This window comes from Salmo salar, chromosome 19 (assembly GCF_965601325.2).
Source record: "Salmo salar chromosome 19, fSalSal1, whole genome shotgun sequence".
NCBI lineage: Eukaryota > Metazoa > Chordata > Actinopteri > Salmoniformes > Salmonidae > Salmo > Salmo salar.
In genome coordinates, this window is record NC_138309.1 from 76,374,383 (window position 1) to 76,392,818 (window position 18,436).

The 18,436-nt window shown below is 43.0% G+C and overlaps 1 protein-coding gene across 1 annotated transcript in view; it reads left to right on the forward strand.

Annotated features, from left to right (window-relative positions):
- prkdc (protein kinase, DNA-activated, catalytic subunit) overlaps nt 1-18,436 on the forward strand; it is a 50,211-nt gene that overhangs the window by 11,521 nt on the left and 20,254 nt on the right. Inside the window, exons 20-49 of the mRNA XM_014159583.3 lie at nt 64-183; nt 347-506; nt 674-780; nt 870-960; nt 1,419-1,582; nt 1,842-1,994; nt 5,550-5,657; nt 5,883-6,109; nt 6,243-6,337; nt 6,551-6,653; nt 6,779-6,912; nt 8,425-8,655; nt 8,830-9,056; nt 9,404-9,612; nt 9,836-9,968; nt 10,164-10,322; nt 10,644-10,847; nt 11,043-11,231; nt 11,381-11,485; nt 11,843-12,010; nt 12,604-12,731; nt 12,825-13,032; nt 13,414-13,595; nt 13,791-13,959; nt 14,597-14,662; nt 14,759-14,822; nt 14,950-15,098; nt 15,416-15,556; nt 15,861-15,980; nt 16,149-16,292. Coding sequence (XP_014015058.2) covers nt 64-183; nt 347-506; nt 674-780; nt 870-960; nt 1,419-1,582; nt 1,842-1,994; nt 5,550-5,657; nt 5,883-6,109; nt 6,243-6,337; nt 6,551-6,653; nt 6,779-6,912; nt 8,425-8,655; nt 8,830-9,056; nt 9,404-9,612; nt 9,836-9,968; nt 10,164-10,322; nt 10,644-10,847; nt 11,043-11,231; nt 11,381-11,485; nt 11,843-12,010; nt 12,604-12,731; nt 12,825-13,032; nt 13,414-13,595; nt 13,791-13,959; nt 14,597-14,662; nt 14,759-14,822; nt 14,950-15,098; nt 15,416-15,556; nt 15,861-15,980; nt 16,149-16,292 — 4,458 coding nt within the window. The remainder of the gene's footprint in view (nt 1-63; nt 184-346; nt 507-673; nt 781-869; nt 961-1,418; nt 1,583-1,841; nt 1,995-5,549; nt 5,658-5,882; nt 6,110-6,242; nt 6,338-6,550; nt 6,654-6,778; nt 6,913-8,424; nt 8,656-8,829; nt 9,057-9,403; nt 9,613-9,835; nt 9,969-10,163; nt 10,323-10,643; nt 10,848-11,042; nt 11,232-11,380; nt 11,486-11,842; nt 12,011-12,603; nt 12,732-12,824; nt 13,033-13,413; nt 13,596-13,790; nt 13,960-14,596; nt 14,663-14,758; nt 14,823-14,949; nt 15,099-15,415; nt 15,557-15,860; nt 15,981-16,148; nt 16,293-18,436) is intronic.

Genomic DNA, 18,436 nt, shown 5'->3' on the forward strand with positions numbered 1-18,436 from the left:
AGCGGTGTTAAAGGCCATGTTGTTTGGTCAGAGTGATGTACTGGATGGTCGCTGTCTCCTTAGGTGGCTGTGAGAATGAAGCAGTATAAAGATGAGCTCCTGGCCTCCTGCTTGACCTTTGTTCTCTCCCTTCATCATGACATAGTTGCTCTGGACATCAAGGCATACATCCCCCCACTTCAGGTGGGTAGCTCCCTCTCATGAGGGTTTATTACTGGTTTACCTAAAACATTTCAACTCAACATATACCTACCTACCTGGTACTAAGTCATGTACATGTATAGGTGCTGTTTTCAATTCATCCCAATTGATGACTTAACCGCTCTCTGTGATTGGTGTACCCCAGGTGGCTCTGAAGCTGGGCCTGAGCCACGCCCCACTGGCCAATGCAGCGCTGGATGCTCTGGAGGTGTGGTCGTCACGTATTCCCCGAGACACCATGCAGCCATACTATAGGGAGATCCTGCCCCACCTCGACGGATACCTGAAAACAGCCGCCGCTGACGGTGATTTCACCTCGCTCTCCATCCATCCATTCTTGCTTTATCTCAGTCTAGAAAGGAAATTACAAAGAATATCTTCGTTCTATTTGGCTGTACTTCCCTCAGGGAATCTAACATACTTGTTTGTACGGTATGCTATAATTCTGTTCCCCTTTTTGTCTTGATTGCAGACAAAGATGAGAGCCCCTGGGAGGTGACATCTCTATCCACGGGAAAAGAAAAAGGATACAGCAAAGTGATGGCTAAGCTCCTGAAGAGATCCAAGAAGGTTGCCATGGTAATAAGTAGTAGGAGTCATTTTCCAGGCTATAAGTAACCGAAGCATAAGTTTCTCAGATATTAATTACAGGATGTTTTGTTTGTCAGGAGGAAGCTTCTCCCATTGCCATGGTGAGGAAGAGGGTGGTGCGGTTGCTAGGACACCTGGGAGGGCAGCTGAACAGGAATCTTGTGACCGGTGAGGATCTAGATGTATTTTGCAACTACCACTTTGATTAAACACGAGGGGGGGGGGGGGGGGGTGTGTGTGTGTGTGTGTGTGTGTGTGTGTGTGTGTGTGTGTGTGTGTGGTGTGTGTGTGTGTGTGTGTGTGTGTGTGTGTGTGTGTGTGTGTGTGTGTGTACTGTATGTATACCTAATATGTGTTTCACAAGAGGCTGCTGAGGGGAGAATGAGTCATAATAATGGCTAGAACAGAGTGAATGGTATCAACCACATGTGTTTGATCTATTTGATACCATTCCGCTCCAGCCGTTACCACGAGCCCACCCTCCCCAATTAAGGTGTCACCAACCCCCTGTGATATGTTTGAACGTCTGCATATCAGCTAATTGTATGTCGGCTATACCCTCATATCTTTATATATCACCTTTGGTATGTTTCTGTAGTTTATATAGGATCTTATTCTCTCACCAGCGACCTCAGCCGAGGAGATGATGAAGAAGTTTGTGGCCTGGGACTCTGAGAAAAGACTGAGCTTCGCTGTGCCTTTCGCTGACATGAAGCCCGTCATCTACCTCGACCCCTTTCTACCTCGCATCACAGAGCTGGCGCTGTCCACAAGTGACAGGCAAACCAAAGTATGGCCCCTCAAACCTTGTAAACAAACATATATTTTACAAGGAATCTAGATAGCAAAAATGATCTGATTTAAGTATATATCTGATAGACCTAATAGTTTGGGACTGTTGTGAATGTGTGCAGATCCCTGAAATAAGTCAAAACAATATAGCTCTATACATGGCATTGAGTTGAATAGATCCAACACTTATCCAATGTGCACTTCTCAAGAGTTGTTATTAAACTTGTTACTGTGTGTTGTGTATGTACTGTGTTCAGGTGGCAGCCTGTGAGTTGCTCCATAGCTTGGTGGTGTACATGGTGGGTAAGGGTTCTCAGATGGTGGAAGGGAAGGAGGGCAGCCTTCCTATGTACAACCTGCACAAACGCCTGTTCCCTGTGCTGCTCCGGCTCGCCTGTGACGTGGACCAGGTTAGTCCATAAGTCTAACTCAATCAATTACATTTATTTTAATAAAGCCCTTGTTACATTAGCAGTTGTCACAAAGTGCTATACAGAAACCCAGCCTAAAACCCCCAAAAGTGTCTAGGAAAAACTCCCTAGAAAGGCAGAAACCTAGAAAGAAAACAGGCTCTAGCTGTGCCTGATGAACTTCAGACAAAACATCAGCTTAAGGCTTAATGTAGCCTTGATTTTTATATTTCAGTCATTTAGCAGACGCTCTTATCCAGAGCAACTTACAGGAGCAATCAGAGTGAAGTGCCTTGCTCAAGGATTTTTCACCTATCAGCTCAGGGATTCGAACCAACAACCTTTCGGTTACTGGCCTAATGCTCTTAACCGCTAGGCTTGATGTAGCGTTCATGACCACTTTGTAAGGCCTATATATACAGCGCATTTGGAAGGTATTCAGAGTCCTTCTCTTTTTCCACATTTTGTTACGTTTCAGCCTTATTCTAAAATGGATTAAATAAATAAATCCTCAGCAATCTACACACAATACCCCATAATGAGAAAGCGCAAAAAATTTTTTTTTTAAATGTTTGGAAATTTATACAAAATAAAAAACAGATACTTTATTTACCTAAGTATTCAGACTGCGATGAGACTCGAAATTGAGCCCAGGTGCATCCTGTTTCCATTGATCATTCTTGAGATGTTTCTACAACTTGATTGGATTCTACCTGTGTTAAATTCAATTGATTGGACATGATTTGGAAAGGCACACACCTGTCTACATACAGTTGAAGTCAGAAGTTTACATACACCTTAGCCAAATACATTTAAACTCAGTTTTTCACAATTCCTGACATTTAATCCTAGTAACAATTCCCTTAGGTCAGTTAGGATCACCACTTTATTTTAAGAATGTGAAATGTCAGAATAATAGTAGAGAATTATTTCTTTCAGCTTTTATTTCTTTCATCACATTCCCAGTGGGTCAGAAGTTTTCATACACTCAATTAGTATTTGGTAGCATTGCCTTTAAATTGTTTAACTTGGGCCAAACGTTTCGGGTAACCTTCCACAAGCTTCCCACAATAAGTTGGGTGAACTTTGGCCCATTCCTCCTGACAGAGCAGGTGTAACTGAGTCAGGTTTGTAGGCCTCCTTGCTCGCACACACTTTTTCAGTTCTGCCCAAATTTTGTTTATAGGATTGAGGTCAGGGCTTTGTGATGGCCACTCCAATACCTTGATTTTGTTGTCCTTAAGCCAGTATGCTTGGGGTCATTGTCCATTTCGAAGACCCACTTGCGACCAAGCTTTAACTTCCTGACTGATGTCTTGAGATGTTGCTTCACTATATCCACATAATTTTCCATCCTCATCATGCCATCTATTTTGTGAAGTGTCCCTCCTGCAGCAAAGCACCCCCACAACATGATGCTGCCACCCCCGTGCTTCACGGTTGGGATGGTGTTCTTCGGCTTGCAAGCCTCCCCCTTTTTCCTCCAAACACAACGATGGTCATTATGGCCAAACAGTTCTATTTTTGTTTCATCAGACCAGAGTACATTTCTCCAAAGAGTACGATCTTTGTCCGCATGTGCAGTTGCAAACCGTATTCTGGCTTTTTTTATGGCGGTTTTGGAGCAGTGGCTTCTTCCTTGCTGAGTGGCCTTTCAGGTTATGTTGATATAGGACTCCTTTTACTGTGGATATATATACTTTTGTACCCATTTCCTCCATCTTCACCAGGTCGTTTGCTGTTGTTCTGGGATTGATTTGCACTTTTCGCACCAAAGTACGTTCATCTCTAGGAGACAGAACGTGTCTCTTTCCTGAGCGGTGTGACGGCTGTGTGGTCCCATGGTGTTTATACTTGTGTACTATTGTTTGTACAAATGAACGTGGTACCTTCCGGCGTTTGGAAATTGCTCCCAAGGATGAACCAGACTTGTGGAGGTCTACAATTTTTTTTCTGAGGTCTTGGCTGATTTCCTTTGATTTTCCCAGGATGTCAAGCATAGAGGCAGAGTTTGAAGGCAGGCCTTGAAATTCATCCACAGGTACACCTCCAATTGACTCAAATTATGTCAATTAGCCTATCAGAAGCTTCTAAAGCCATGACATATTTTTCTGGAATTTTCCAAGCTGTGTAAAGGCACAGTCAACGTAGTGTATGTAAATCTCTGACCCACTGGAATTGTGATACAGTGAAATAATCTGTCTGTAAACAATTGTTGGGAAAATTACTTGTCATGCACAAAGTAGATGTCCTAACCGACTTGCCAAAACTATAGTTTGTTAACAAGAAATATGTGGAGTGGTTGAAAAACGAGTTTTAATGACTCCAACCTAAGTGTATATAAACTTCCGACTTCAACTGTAAGGGCCCACAGTTGACAGTGCATGTCAGAGAAAAAAACCATGCCATGAGGTTGAAGGAGTTGTCCGTAGCGCTCCGAGACAGAATTGTGTTGAGGCACACAACATTTCTGCAGCATTCAAGGTCCCCAAGAACACAGTGGCCTCCATCATTCTTAAATGGAAAAAGTTTGGAACCACCAAGACTCTTCCTAGGGCTGGCCTGCCTGGCCAAACTAAGCAATCAGGGGAGAAGGACTTTGGTCAGGGAGGTGACCAAGAACCCGATGGTCACTCTGACAGATGTCCAGCAAACCTTCCAGAAGGACGACAATCAGCCAGTCCTCAGTAAAAGGCACATGGCAGCCCACTCGGACTTTGCCAAAAGGCACATTAAGGACTCTCAGACCATGAGAAACAAGATTCTCTGGTCAATTGAAACCATCATGGAACACTTTGGCCTGAATGCCAAGCGTCACGTCTGGAGGAAACCTGGCACCATCCCTACAGTGAAGCATGTTGATGGCAGCATCATGCTTTGGGGATGTTTTTCAGCAGCAGGAACTGGGAGACTATTCAGGATTGAGGGAAGATGAATGGAGCAAAGTACCGAGAGATCCTTGATGAAAACCTGCTCCAAAGCCCTCAGGACCTCAGCCTGGGGCAAAGGTTCTCCTTCCAATAGGACAACGACCCTAAGCACACAGCCAAGACAACGCAGGAGTGGCTTCGGGACAAGTCTCTGAATGTCCTTGAGTGGATTAGCCAGAGCCCAGACTTGAACCCGATCAAACATCTCTGGAGAGACCTGAAAATAGCTGTGCAGCGACCCTCCCCATCCAACCTGACAGAGCTTGAGAGGATCTGCGAAGAAGAATGGTAGAAACTCTCCAAATACATGACGCTTGTAGCGTCATAGCCAAAAAGACTCAAGGCTGTAATCGCCACCAAAGGTGCTTTAACAAAGTACTGAGTAAAGGGTCTAAATACTTATATAAATGTTATATTTCAGTATTTTTTTATTTGCTAAAGAATTAAACTGAATTTTGCTTTGTCATTATGGGTATTGTGGTTAGATTGCGTATCTTTTCTTTTTAATCCATTTTAGAATAAGTCTGTAATGTAACAAAATGTGGAAAAAGTCAAAGGTCTGAATACTTTCCGAATGCACTGTAGATGCTACAGAAATCATGTATTTGAACCTTTTTCTTTTCAGGTAACAAGGCAGCTCTTCGAACCACTGGTGATGCAGCTCATCCACTGGTTCACCAACAACAAGAAATTTGAAAGTCAGGACACAGTTGCTGTTTTGGAGGCTATTATGGTAATTCTCCCCCTACTGAATTTCAAATACTCTTTATTTTTAATAGAATATGTGAAACTGATAGCAAAAGTAGTTGCAACTGCAATGTTCTTCAAGGCTTTTGGTCCCATGTTGCCACAATTTGTCACAAATGTATTTCAACCAGGAGTGAATGTGTAAAACTGAAATGTACTTATTCTACAACAGTTGTTATGAAAGGTTGCTGACGATATAGTTTTTCTTCAGGATGGCGTGATAGACCCTGTGGATAGCACACTCCGAGACTTCTGTGGCTGCTGCATTCACGAGTTCATCAAGTGGTCCATTAAACAGACCACCCCCAAGCAACAAGAGAAGAGCCCAGCCAACATCAAGTCTCTGTTCAAGCGCATCTACAGCCTGGCCCTGCATCCTAATGGTTTTAAGAGGCTGGGTGCTGCGCTGGCTTTCAACAGTATCTACCGACTATTCAGGTAAGGTCTTATTTGATTCTGTGAAGCGTGTTAGTGCAGTAAATGGGACAGTCATACTAGGAAATAAAGGAAATGTGGCTAGATTGCCTACACTACAGACTGCAATTTGTTTTTGTTTGCTTTGTCTGTGCAGAGAAGAGAATTCCCTGGTGGAGCAGTTTGTCTTTGAAGCACTGGTGGTATTCGTTGAAAGCCTGGCACTGGCCCATTCAGACGAGAGATCCTTGGGTAAGGATTGTCACTAAATTCCTGTTGGTGCTGTCATTCAGTTAATGATGATGTTCAATATGAACAAAAGTCCACAAAATAATTAGGTTTTACCTGTGTCCAGAGAGGTCATAGTATACAGTTAAGGTCTTGAGGTGCTGAAATTCAACAATATGCATCATCACGCAAATCCATATCGCCATAAAGATGAATACAATCCTTCTACTTCCTTAGGAACCTTGCATCAGTGTGGAAGTGCTATTGACCACCTGAAGAGGATCATCAAATACAAGGCTTCCAACCTCAACCAGCAGAACACCAAGAGGCGGATTCCAAGGTTAGCAATGTACTAGGCTGGCTCTCTTTTGGGATGGTTGCATTTTCGACTTCAAGTACACGCAACTCCGTTTTAAAGCATTTTTGAATTGTATCATTTACTAAATCTTCTCTCTTTTCCACTAGGGGCTTTCCCCCTGATGAAAATGTGTGTTTGTCCGATGTTGTTATGTGGCTTCTGGAGCAGTGTGGGCGACCTCAAACTGAGTGCCGTCACAAGTGCATGGAGCTCTTCTACGAGCTTGTGGCCCTGCTACCAGGTGAACTGTCCTTTGTATCTGTTCTTCTGTAAAAAGACAAATGTGACAATAACACATTCTAACTATAGTATGTTTAAACATTTTATTTTAAACTTCTATTTATTAAGACACATTTAAATAAAAAAGGTAAAATATTTAAATGTGCAATTCAATGGCTTCGAGACAAAGGGCAAACACAATTGACCTGAAAAGTTGTTTATTTACGGCAATATTATTCAATCAGTCAATCAATCAAATTGACTTATAAAGCCCTGGCACCACACCACATTGCACATTTAAATATTTTACCTTTCAATTTAAATGTGTCTTAATAAATAGAAGTTTAAAATAAAACAGCAAGCAATATAGATGTAGAAGCATGGTGGCTAGGAAAAACTCCCTAGAAAGGCAGGAACCTAGGAAGAAACCTAGAGATGAACTAGGCTCTGAGGGGTGGCCAGTCCTCTTCTGGCTGTGCCGGGTGGAGATTATAACAGAACATGGCCATTAAAGCCAGATTGTTCTTCAAGATGTTCAAATGTTCATAGATGACCAGCAGGGTCTGGGGACAGCCAGGAGTCATCAGGTCAAGTAGTCCTGAGGCATGGTACTAGGGCTAGGGGGGGGGGGGGGGGGCATACTTACATTCACACAGGACACCAGTTAAGACAGGAGAGTTACACCAGATATAACAGACTGAGCCTAGCCCCCCAGGACATAGACTCTTGCAGCATAGATACTGGAGGCTGAGACGGGGGGTTGGGTGACACTGTGACCAGTGGTGTAAAGTACTTAAGTAAAAACACTTTAAAGTACTACTTAAGTAGTTTTTGGGGGTATCTGTACTTTACTATTTATAGTTTTGGCTACTTTTACTTCATTATTTTCTTTAGGAATGTAGTGTACTTTCTACTCCATACATTTTCCCTGACACCCAAAAGTACTCATTACATTTTAACAGGAAATGGTTCAATTCACACACTTCTAAAGAGAACATCCCAGGTCATCCCTACTGCCTCTGATCTGGCGGACTCACTAAACACGAATGCTTTGTTTGTAAATTAGTGTTGAACCGTGCCCCTGGCTATCCGTAAATAAAATAAAAACAAGAAAATGTTGCTGTTTGGTTTGCTTAATATAAGGAAGTGGAAATGATTTTTACTTTTGATACAAGTACTTTTAGCAATTCCATTTACTTTTGATACTTAAGTATATTTAAAACCAAATACTTTTAGACTTTTGCTCAGATAGTATTTTACTGGGTGACTTTCACTTTTACTTAAGTCATTTTCTATTAAGGTATCTTTACTTTTACTCAAGTATGACAACTGGGTACTTTTTCCACCACTGACTGTGACCCCGTCTGACGATACCCCCGGACAGGGCCAACCAGGCAGGATATAACCCCACCCACTTTGCCAAAGCACAGCCCCCACACGACTAGAGGGATATCAACAGACCACCAACTTACAACCCTGAGACAAGGCTTAGTATAGCCCACAAAGATCTTAATGAGTCTCTTCTTGTCTGTAGGAGAGAGGTCTCCATCCCAATGGCTGCAGGAGCTGTTGCAGCAGCATGGTGTGGGCTTCCTCATCTCCAGGCTGGAGGGTGGAGGGCTGCTCTCCCAGCCCACCCTCAGGTACCTGGCCGGCCCCTTCACCGTCAGGGCCGCGCTGCAGTGGATGGACCTGCTGCTGGCCGCCCTCGACTGCTACAACACATTCATTGGCCTACATATCATCAAGCCCCAGCAGATACTAGGTGAGTAAACTCACTGGTGAGCCACACTCGTATGATGAGGGACCTTGCCTGAGACATGAGTACTCGCTTTTAGCTCAGAGGGCTAACAAAGTAGCGTGACACACAGGAGACCTGGGTTTGAATCCAGTATGGTCACACTTGCATTTCGGTCACAAGTTTTTTCTTTATTCTTAGGCTCTGATGAGAAATCCAGCTTTTTGAATGCCTTGGGGTTCTTCCTTGCTGAACTGGCCACCAAGGAGCTGGAGGCAGCAGAGGGCTGTTTCAGAGCAGGCCAGAGAATCTCCCTTTTCAGTCCCAGAGAGAGAGACCAGTACAACTACAGCAAGTGCACCATCATCGTACGACTCATGGAGTTTGCCACGGTGGTACTGGTCAAATGCCAACAGGACTTTTGGAAGGTGAAGGCTTACTTTATGTATATTTTTGGATTTGTAGACATTTATGGGCACCTTGTTTCTGTGCTAGTGTCCAACAAGACAAAACTCTTCCTGGAAAATGTATGTACATAACCTCTAAATTGCTGACAATTCCCCCATGCAATCACAAGCTACATGTATTCTTGGGGGAGGATAAAGTGTCAGAAAAGTGTCAAATGTATCCCTTTATCATTTTAATGCCCACTGTCTCGCTGTATTGTTGATTACGTATTGTATCATGGGTCTTCGTTTGCTGCCTTCTAGAAACTTGCAAGATAATTTACTTGTAGAAATAAACTGATAAATACCTGTTTTAACCCTGTCCCTAGCTACTGGAGAAGGATCTGTTTGACTCTGCCTTTTTGGAGCTGGTGGCTCTGACTGTCTGTGAGCCCTCGTCTATCGGCTTCAACATGGCTGACCTGGAGGTGATGAAGCGCCTGCCAGAGGTGTGTGTTCCCCTGCTGAAGGCCCTGCTGGTCTCACCCTACAGAGAGGATCTGGAGGACAGCCTCAGGAAGAGGATATCCCAGCAAAGGTCTGTATGGTGTTGCTTAGTCCTCTGTTTAGGTTAAGATCAGTTCAGTCCCAAACCAACCCCTAGACCATTGTCGTTTCTAAGTAGCCCTTTAAACATGTTAGGTAGACAACTATGGGCTTTATAGGCGTTCTATCATTAATTTTCTTCAGGAAATCATCAGACCAAAGAGCAAATCATAGTGTAGGAATGATGATTAATAATGGGTTTGTGTTGTCTTCAGAGTGGAGGACTTGTGTCGCGTGGACCTTTACCATCCAGACACTCGTACCAGCCATGCCAATATGGAGATGCTTCTCTCTGCCTGCAAACAGATTCACAAAGCAGGCTTCCTCAGCTCCCTTCTGCACAGCCAGGTACTCTTTCTTTCTCTTTCTCTCCTTACCCCTGTCTTACTGATCTACCTGATGCTGCTGAAACATTTAGGCCCAGCTTTACTAAGGCCAGAGTTCAATTGTTGTCTTGTAGTGCACAAATAGTAAATTTGACACACCTTCCCTCTTGTTGAAATCTCTTCAATATGTGACTGTTCTCTCTGCTGTATGTTAAAGGATCTCAGTTACTCACAGTCCCTGGGATCCAAACTCCTCCTCGCGGTATACAAAGGCATTGCCCCCGGAGAGGAGAGGAAGGCCCTCCCTTCCATGGACGTGAGCAGCAGGAGGCTAGCCGACGGACTGGTGCAGCTGGCCTTCTCCCTGGGTGGACAGGTTGGAACCACCTAGCCTAATCCAGTCTTTCCCCTAGATTGTTTTGCAGGCTTGGTACTAAGGCCAACAGAGCAACATCCATGCCCTCTGGCAGTTTGCTGCTTACATGGCAGGCTTGTTTCTTTTTCATCTTTTTGTAAACAAACAATGTATAGCTTCCAAATATGTTTAAAACTTTAATCTCGTAGATAGTCAATGATTGTATTCATAGCTCCAGCTATGAATTTGAGAGTGGTCACAGATTGCGGTTTGACTCAAGTACTTCATCAAACTCTGTCTCTGCTGCGCTTACCTGTTTGTGTTCTGTCGTCATTCTGGCAGAGTGAGCAGCTGGTAGAGCTGCTTTTGAACACAATCATGCTGTCTGTGCCTCTGGCGGGCAGCCGCAAGCAGAACTTCCTCAGCTTCTCTCATGGAGAGTACTTCTACAGCCTCTTCCAGATGACGCTCAATGCAGAGCTGCTCAGTAACCTGGATACCACCGTAACGCTGCTCATGAAAGCCGCCACCCAAAACCCTAGCATGGTGAGTAGTAGTGGTCTCCTCTAATAAATTATTTAGAATCAAACCTTCGTTCAAATGTCAGGGGTTGGGTTGAAAGCAAAAGACACATTTCCATGACCTACCAAGAAAATGGACAAAGTATATCTCTCTCTAAGCAAGATGACCAAAAAGTGTTGTGGAATACATTTGTACATTTCTTTGGTGTCCTTGCTACAGGTTAGCGTGCTGCTGAACGGCATGCTGGACCACAGTTTCCGGGAGCGCTCGATGAGGAAGAGCCAGGGCAGTCGGCTGGTGGAGCGGGTACTGCAGAGATGGGAGCTGCTGAGGCCGTGGTGGGGCAGCAACGCCTCCACGTCAGAAAGTAAAACCGCCACCCTCACATTGCTCTCCAAGGTTCTACAGGTGCAGCATAGCCAGAGATATAGGCTTATTTTCATCTTTTTAAACATGTTTTCATTGTATTTTTGGACCCAGGTTTTAGCTCGTGTTTAACCTATATGAGTTTGTCTAAACTGTTCATTCTAACTATATGTATATCTAATTCTGTGCAGATTGATTCGTCTGTGTGCTCCAATGCCGGCCACCGAGGATTCCAAATGGTGTTCTCCACGTTCACTACTCTCATCGTTGACATGGCCCTGCCGTTGAATCTCAAGGTAAAGCATTAAGGTCGTTTTAATCAATTGAATCTTCCTAATTTTGTTTCTTGGTATCTAAAATTATTTATATTTTTTTAAAGCCCTGTTTTACAAGGTATGTTCACTGAAAACCGAGTTGCTGGGGATGGGAGAAGGGTCATTTGGTAGCTGTGGATAATTAACTGGCTGTGGTAACATGGATGGCCAGGTTGGGAACATAAGCCACACTACAATACTAAGTCCTTAATCTTGTCAACAAGTGCTATGGGATTGACTCATAGTCATGGAAAACTGGCTTACCTTTAGTCAAGGGAAGAGGAAAAATGTTAATCACTGTTTTGAGTGAACTATCCCTTTAACCCCACCACTCTTCAGAGCCAGGCACTGATCATGCTGCCATTCTTCACCACCCTGCCGGAGGAGCCCCTGACCCAGCTGCAGACGTCCCTGGAGGCCCTGGTGGCATCCCATTTCCCGATGCAGTCAGACGAGTTCACCTGCGGCTCCCTACACCGCAACAACTACATGGACTGTCTTCGAAAGGTAAGGTCAACCAGACCTGGGTTCAAAAATAGTATTTAGGGTATTTCAATTACTTTCAAAGACATTTGGAAGTAAGTATTTCAATATTATTTATTTGAAAATACAAGTAGTTGAATATTGGAATGTATTTGTAATACACTTGGAAAGTATTTGAAAATACTCAAATACACTGACTGAAATACATTCCCATGCATTTAACCTAGGTATTTATAGATAGTATTTAACATACTAACATACTACAAAAATACTTTCAAATATTTCCAATAGAAGTAGTTGATTCGGGACACATTATTTGAACATACTCACTACACAAAAAATATATAATTTAAAAAACAAATACTCAAATACACCTATATTTGAACTCTGGTCTGCCATCAACTTTAATGGTTAAGTCCAATTCTCTCCAACATTGTTCTTACACCAGTCCACTTTAAATCCATAAGGGGGTGGAGAAGTGGACACTTCGGTATACCAGTAGTGTTTTAATGGCTCAGTTGGTGGGCTCATAGTTCTGGGTTTGATTCCCGCCACATATATTTAATGATATCTTGAATTATTCTTGTACATTTATCATGAATGTCACTCCTTTTCAGTTTTTGGATGCCCTAGAACTCTCTCAAAGTTCTCTTCTGCTGAAATTAATGGCCGGAGTTCTGTGCCGTGATACAAAGCACATTATGGAGGAATTGTTCCAAACGTGTTTCCAAAGAATTGCTAGACGGTGAGTGAGGCACTTATTTCCCCCACCGTGTTTAGATCAGTGTTGGTTTCTCCAAGTGTAAGGTGGATTGAAAACTGTTTTGTGTGTGAGCAGGTCCAGCGATGAGCGGCTGGTGCAGCTGCTATGCGCCGTGTACAAGACCATCCAGCAGGGTGACGTGCCTGTCCCCTCCATGCTCCAAGCCATGCTGGAGAGAGTGCTGCTACCGTTAGCCTCTTACTGCAGCCCTAAAGCCCTGGCTGAATTCTTCAGCGCTAACGTCTCTGACATCTTGGCGGCGCTGCTCGCTCGCTTCACCAAGGTCTGTTGGTTGCTTTCTTGTTATCTGTATTTAATATTCTGCAGTGTTTTACCGTGGTGGAACTTTAATGTTAAGTGTAGAGAGCTTTGGCTTTTGTGGAATCTACAAGGCTCATTGCTTTAATCTGCTATATGGCCGGACATGTGTGCTTTACTGAAAAAGTCTGGAAACATTTTTAAATAACATAGAGAACTTAGTGTTTTGGTGTAGATCTGTTGTCACGTGTAAGGCTTGAAATGTTATTTGAGTTAGCCTAATTAGAAAATGTATTTTCTTTTTGCAGATAAACTTAATCCTAACGGAGCTTTTTCTGATGTTCTCGTAGAGTTGAAAAACATTTTAACCGTTTAAAAAAAAAAAAACGGACATTTTTTTTTTCAGTCCAACGAAGCGGCTTATGAGGCCCAGTTGATTAAGAAGAATGGCTGCTACAAACTGATGGAGTTGCTCTACTCTCGTCTGCCTAAAGAGGAGGTTTACTCCAAAGACTCTCAGATCAACCAGGCCTACTGTGGAACCACAGTCAGAACAGAGGGCAACGAGCTGTCAAAGACTCTCATCAAGTAAGTCCACCGACAAGTTGTATCTTTTTAAAGGTGCTATCCATAAAATGTTCCAATATAGCCATCCATTAAATATATATTCACCCCTAACTTGTCAAGGGGTACAAAATAAATAAAAATGGTACTCAATGAATTTCTCCAGTCGTCTAGTTTAATCTGTTTGTGTTGCTAAATCCAGTTGTAATTTCCCTTTAGGTCATGCTTCGAAGCCTTCACGGAGAACATGACAGGAGAAACTCAGCTCTTGGAGATCAGGAGGCAGTACCATTGTGCTGCGTATAACTGTGCCATCGCAGTCATCAGCTGTAGCTTCAACGAGACCAAGTTCTACCAAGGCTTCCTCTTCACAGAGAAACCTGAGAAGGTGATACAAAGTAGCCTGGTCCCAGATCTGTTTGTGCTGTATAGCCAATTCCTATAGTCATTGTCATGCCATACTAAAGGGTTAATTCAACCAAACTGCGTTGCAGATTTTATCCAGTTGTATATTTAAGCAGTAATTCCCGAGGGGGTGTGGTTTATGGCCAATAAACCACGGCTAAGGGCTGTTTGTCAGCACGACGCAACGTGGAGTGCCTGGACACAGCCCTTAGCCGTGGTATATTGGCCATAAATCACAAACCCACGAGGTGCCTTATTGCTATTATAAACTGGTTACCAATGTAATTAGAGCAGTAAAAATAAATGTTTTGTCATACCAGTGGTATACGGTCTGATATACCACAGATATAATCAGCATTCAGGGCTCGAACCACCCAGTTTATAATACAAGTTATACCATGGCATTGTTGAATACTTGTTTCTGATTGGCTTGAAGGGTATTCTAGAGTGTGCATTATAATATATACACTCAGTTTATAAAAACCTATAAACGATGTACTTTTGTCCTGTGATGAAATAACATTTCTAAATGGTATGGGTATAGAAGTACCAGGCTCATCTCACATTATCAATTCTACAATACAAATCAATAATGTATGTTCTTCTGTTCTTTCCCCCAGAATCAATTCATATTCGAGAATCTCATTGATACCCAAAGGACGTACAGATTCCCTATTGAAATCGAGGTATATTGTTTTCTTTTTCCCACTGATGAGATGACATCAGTGAGTAATCGGAGTGGTGTCAGTAATCTGAGCATAGCCTTCTCATTCTCCCTATAGGTTCCTATGGAGAGGAAGAAGAAATACGTCATGATTCGGAAAGAAGTGAGCGCGGAGAACGGAGGTAGGATGAATCTGCATCTCCACCTGATATTCAGTTGAGGTTCCTTAGTATACTTCACGTTACATTGTTGGAAGTAACAGTTGTCTCTATATTTAACCTTTCTATCCGTGTTGTCTCTGCCCATCAGAGGAGCCAGTATACCTCTCCTCTCAGTCCTACATGGCTGACAGCAGTCTGAGTGAGGAGATGAGTCAGTTTGACTTCTCAACCGGAGTCCAGAGCTTCTCCTACAATTCCCAGAATCCTGCGGGGCAAAGTTGCACAGTCAGGAAGAGGGTCAGTCCGACCGCTGTCTCTCTCCATGCACCAGGGTTGCTTTTACATGGGTTAGGGTTTGAGTGTATCCATGGGATAGACTCTTGTCCCATCCCCAAACAGGCCCCTTACCTTTATTATACACATTTTATAAGTACATATACAATATTTAAGATATCCTAAAGATATACTGAGTTAATACTTAGTGGAAGCACCTTTAGCAGAAGGAACAGCTGTGTGTCTCTTTGGATATAAATATACACAAAGAGCGTACAAACTCATTTGCACTGTTGTATCTTTTTATTTGGTATGTTTGACTGTTTTTGGAATTACCTTAGGAGCGAGCAGAGACCATTTCGGCTCAGGAGGAGACGGCGGACCTGGAGATGGATGAACTGAACCAACACGAGTGCATGGCGGCCATGACGTCTCTGGTGGGCCACATGCAGAGGAACAACATCACTCCCAGAGTTGAACAGGTCTGCTCCATTCCACTGCTTCATTCCACACTGACCACTTAGCCCCTAAACCCCAGGCACTCTTGTAGATCTGAGAAGATTTGATAGATATAAGCATTATTATGGCTTAATCTTGCCCTCTGGTCGACTTTTTGCAATATCGATTCCACATATCCAGTCCTCATCAGATCTACAGGGAGTAGGGGCTGGGGGTGGATTTGGAATTCTGCACAAATCTGTCTACTGCAGTTGGAGAAAGGTTGATAGTATATTTTTAGGATTTGGACCCATTCCAACATGTTGTCTTGTCTTCTGTGTGGTCTAGGGAAGCGTACCCAGTGAACTCCCACCCTGGATGAAGTTCCTGCAAGGAAAGTTGGCAAATCCAGCCACACCGCTAAATATCCGACTTTTCATCGCAAAGCTGATAATCAACACAGAGGAGGTGAGGCCACCCATCCATCCATCCTCTAACAATATCTGCCAACAATTTATTTTCCCCCTGAGTTTACCCTTCCTCATTCCTGTTTTTCCCATTTGTATTTCAAATCAAGATTGGCAGGTATGGTTCCAACATACTGTTTCTGATGGTCTTGACGCTGTTGTTCTGCAGGTTTTCCGTCCATACGCCAGGCTGTGGCTGGGGCCGCTCCTACAGCTGGTGGTCTCTGGGAACAACGGGGGTGAAGGGATCCACTTCATGGTGGTGGACATAGTGGTCACAGTGCTCTCCTGGATTGGCCTGGCCACCCCCAAGGTTCTTACCCATGTCTTCTTTTCACCCCTTTTCTCATTGAGCTACATTATATATACAAACGTATGTGGACACCCCTTCAAATGAGTGGATTCTGCTACAGTGGCAAGAAAAAGTATGTTAACGCTTTGGGATACCTGGATTTCTGCATAAATTGGTCATCAAATTTGATCTGATCTTCATCTAAGTAACAACAATAGACAAACACAGTTTGCTTAAACTATTAACACACAAACAATTATACATTTTCATATCTTTATTGAACACACCGTGTAAACATTCACAGTGCAGGGTGGGAAAAGTATGTGAACCCTTGGATTTAATAACTGGTTCACCCTCCTTTGGCAGCAATAACCTCAACCAAATGTTTTCTGTAATTTTGGACCATTCCTCTTTACAAAACTGTTTCAGTTTAGCAATATTTCTTCTGTTGAAGCCATTCTGTTGTTGATTTACTTCTGTGTTTTGGGTCGTTGTCCTGTTGCATCACCCAACTTCTGTTGAGCTTCAATTGGTGGACAGATAGCCTAACATTCTCCTGCAAAATGTCAACAAACTTGGGAATTCATTTTCCCGTCGATGATAGCCAGCTGTCCAGGCCCTGAGGCAGCAAAGCAACCCCAAACCATGACGCTCCCTCCACCATACTTTACAGTTGGGATGAGGTTTTGATGTTGGTGTGCTGTGCCTTTTTTTTCTCCACACACAGTGTTGTGTGTTCCTTCCAAACAACTCAACTGTAGTTTCATCTGTCCAGAGGATATTTTGCCAGTAGCGCTGTGGAACATCCAGGTGCACTTTTACAAACATCAGACGTGCAGCAATGTTTTTTTTTTGGACAGCAGTGGCTTCTTCCGTGGTGTCCTATGAACACCATTCTTGTTTAGTGTTTTACGTATCGAAGACTCGTCAACAGAGATGTTAGCATGTTCCAGAGGTTTCTGTACGTTTTTAGCTGAAATTCTAGCATTCTTCTTAACCTCATTGAGCATTCTGCGCTGTGCTCTTGCAGTCATCTTTGCAGGACGGTCACTCCTAGGGAGAGTAGCAACAGCGCTGAACTTTCTCCATTTATAGACAATTTGTGTTACCGTGGCCTTTTAGAGATACTTTTGTAACCCTTTCCAGCTTTACACAAGTCAAGAATTCCTAATCTTAGGTCTTCTGAGATCTCTTTTGGTCGAGGAATGGTTCACATCAGGCAATGCTTCTTGTGAATAGCAAACTCACACTTTGTGAGTGTTTTTTATAAGGCCAGGCAGCTCTAACCAACATCTCCAATCTCATCTCAGCACGCATTTACTGTGAACACTGAGGCTGTACCAGCTTTAAGTTACAGTTTTAACAGTGGCCAAGTAGGCATTTTTTCTGTTTTGATCATAATGTAGGCCCACCAGAGTGGCCTACAATTTAAAAAAAAAACAATGGAGAAAATGCATCCCATAACATTTTAACATGGAAATAGCTGTTCTATCATTCAGCCGACAGTAGCAGCCAATGTGTGCTGTTCAATGTAGGCCTACATTCCATGAGACTTTTGAAAAAAAACATACAGTACAGGGCTTAACCTGTTTATCCACTCGTCCTTCAGACAAGGAGGTGACTGAAAATGTTGTTGTGTTTGATGCTAGAAACCACTTTACAAAATAAAATGCATTATTATGCCCATACCATTATTACAGAGAATCAGATAAATTATGCTACCTTCTGCCTGTTGGCTATTTAGCTTATTCAAGCCTGTCTCAAAATACAACACTGCCCCTTTAAGACAAAAAAAAACTTTTTGCCTGACACCCTTTTCAAAGAGAAATGTACATGTTTTGTGCTCTTGTAGGAAGCAATCACTCTCCTATTGCTGTCTACAAATGATCTATAACTAGGCTATTAACTCACTGGCTACATGCAGCTCTTGCTTTGATCTCAAAACAAGCACATCTACTCACGACTACAGCTGTAAACACAGTCCAGCTCAAATTAAATGACACAGATCCATATGGCAATGGTCTATTTGCATATAGGCATTCTGCAGCTCTGAATGGTTATGCTGCACCTTACTTTGACGCGTTCTACCTAAGACAAAATCTCTTGCATAGTTTGTTTTGTTTCAGTATGTTGCATAGTAAATGGCTAATATGGTGTTGATTCGA